The 618-nt window shown below is 66.8% G+C and overlaps 1 protein-coding gene across 1 annotated transcript in view; it reads right to left on the reverse strand.

The window, feature by feature from the left end:
• DLGAP4 (discs, large (Drosophila) homolog-associated protein 4) overlaps positions 1-618 on the reverse strand; it is an 89,771-nt gene that overhangs the window by 88,936 nt on the left and 217 nt on the right. Inside the window, exon 2 of the mRNA XM_010829248.1 lies at positions 1-618. This exon is cut by the window's right edge and continues 10 nt beyond it. Within this exon, the coding sequence (XP_010827550.1) occupies positions 1-618 (618 nt within the window).

Raw genomic sequence — 618 nt, forward strand, 5'->3', positions numbered from 1 at the left:
GGTGTTGTAGGCGTGCATGAAATAGCGGGGCTGGCTGCGCTCCGCCTGGCGGCCGAGTGTCATCAGTCCCGAGGCTGGGCCGCTGCTGCGGAAGGCGCCACCTTCACCATCCAAGTTGTCATCCGAGCTCCACCAGCCGGAGATGTTGGAGCGGCTGCGCCGCTTGGGCTCCCCGGCCTTGGCCCGCTCCTTGCTCTTGGCCCTCCGGCCCTTGCCGTCCTCCAGGACGCCTTTCTTGCCGCCATTGCCACCGACCTTGCCTGCCGTGCCCTCCAGGGAGGGCGCCTTGGTGAAGAAGAGCCGCTGGACAGAATGGACCAGGTGGCGGATGCGGCCAGGACTCTCGCCCCGGGCCTTGGCCTCCCCGCGGGGGAACTGGAGCGTGCTAAAGCCATCACGATGGATGGGCAGCTGCTTCTCAAACTGGTCCAGCAGGTTGGCAGGCAGCCGGTTGATCTTGGTGGCCTGGGCGTGGCTGGGGAAGGGACTCTCCTCTGGCACCTCAAAGTGGGAGTTGTAGTGGATTCGGGGGAAGGTGCTGCTCGGCGGTGGCAGCTGGTTGTTGAGTGGGAAGAGCCCGTCCCCTGGCAGGGCATTCTGCCCGGGGAAGCGGGCCGC

This window comes from Bison bison, unplaced genomic scaffold (genome assembly GCF_000754665.1).
Source record: "Bison bison bison isolate TAMUID 2011002044 unplaced genomic scaffold, Bison_UMD1.0 scf7180017864500, whole genome shotgun sequence".
In the NCBI taxonomy this organism is placed as follows: domain Eukaryota; kingdom Metazoa; phylum Chordata; class Mammalia; order Artiodactyla; family Bovidae; genus Bison; species Bison bison.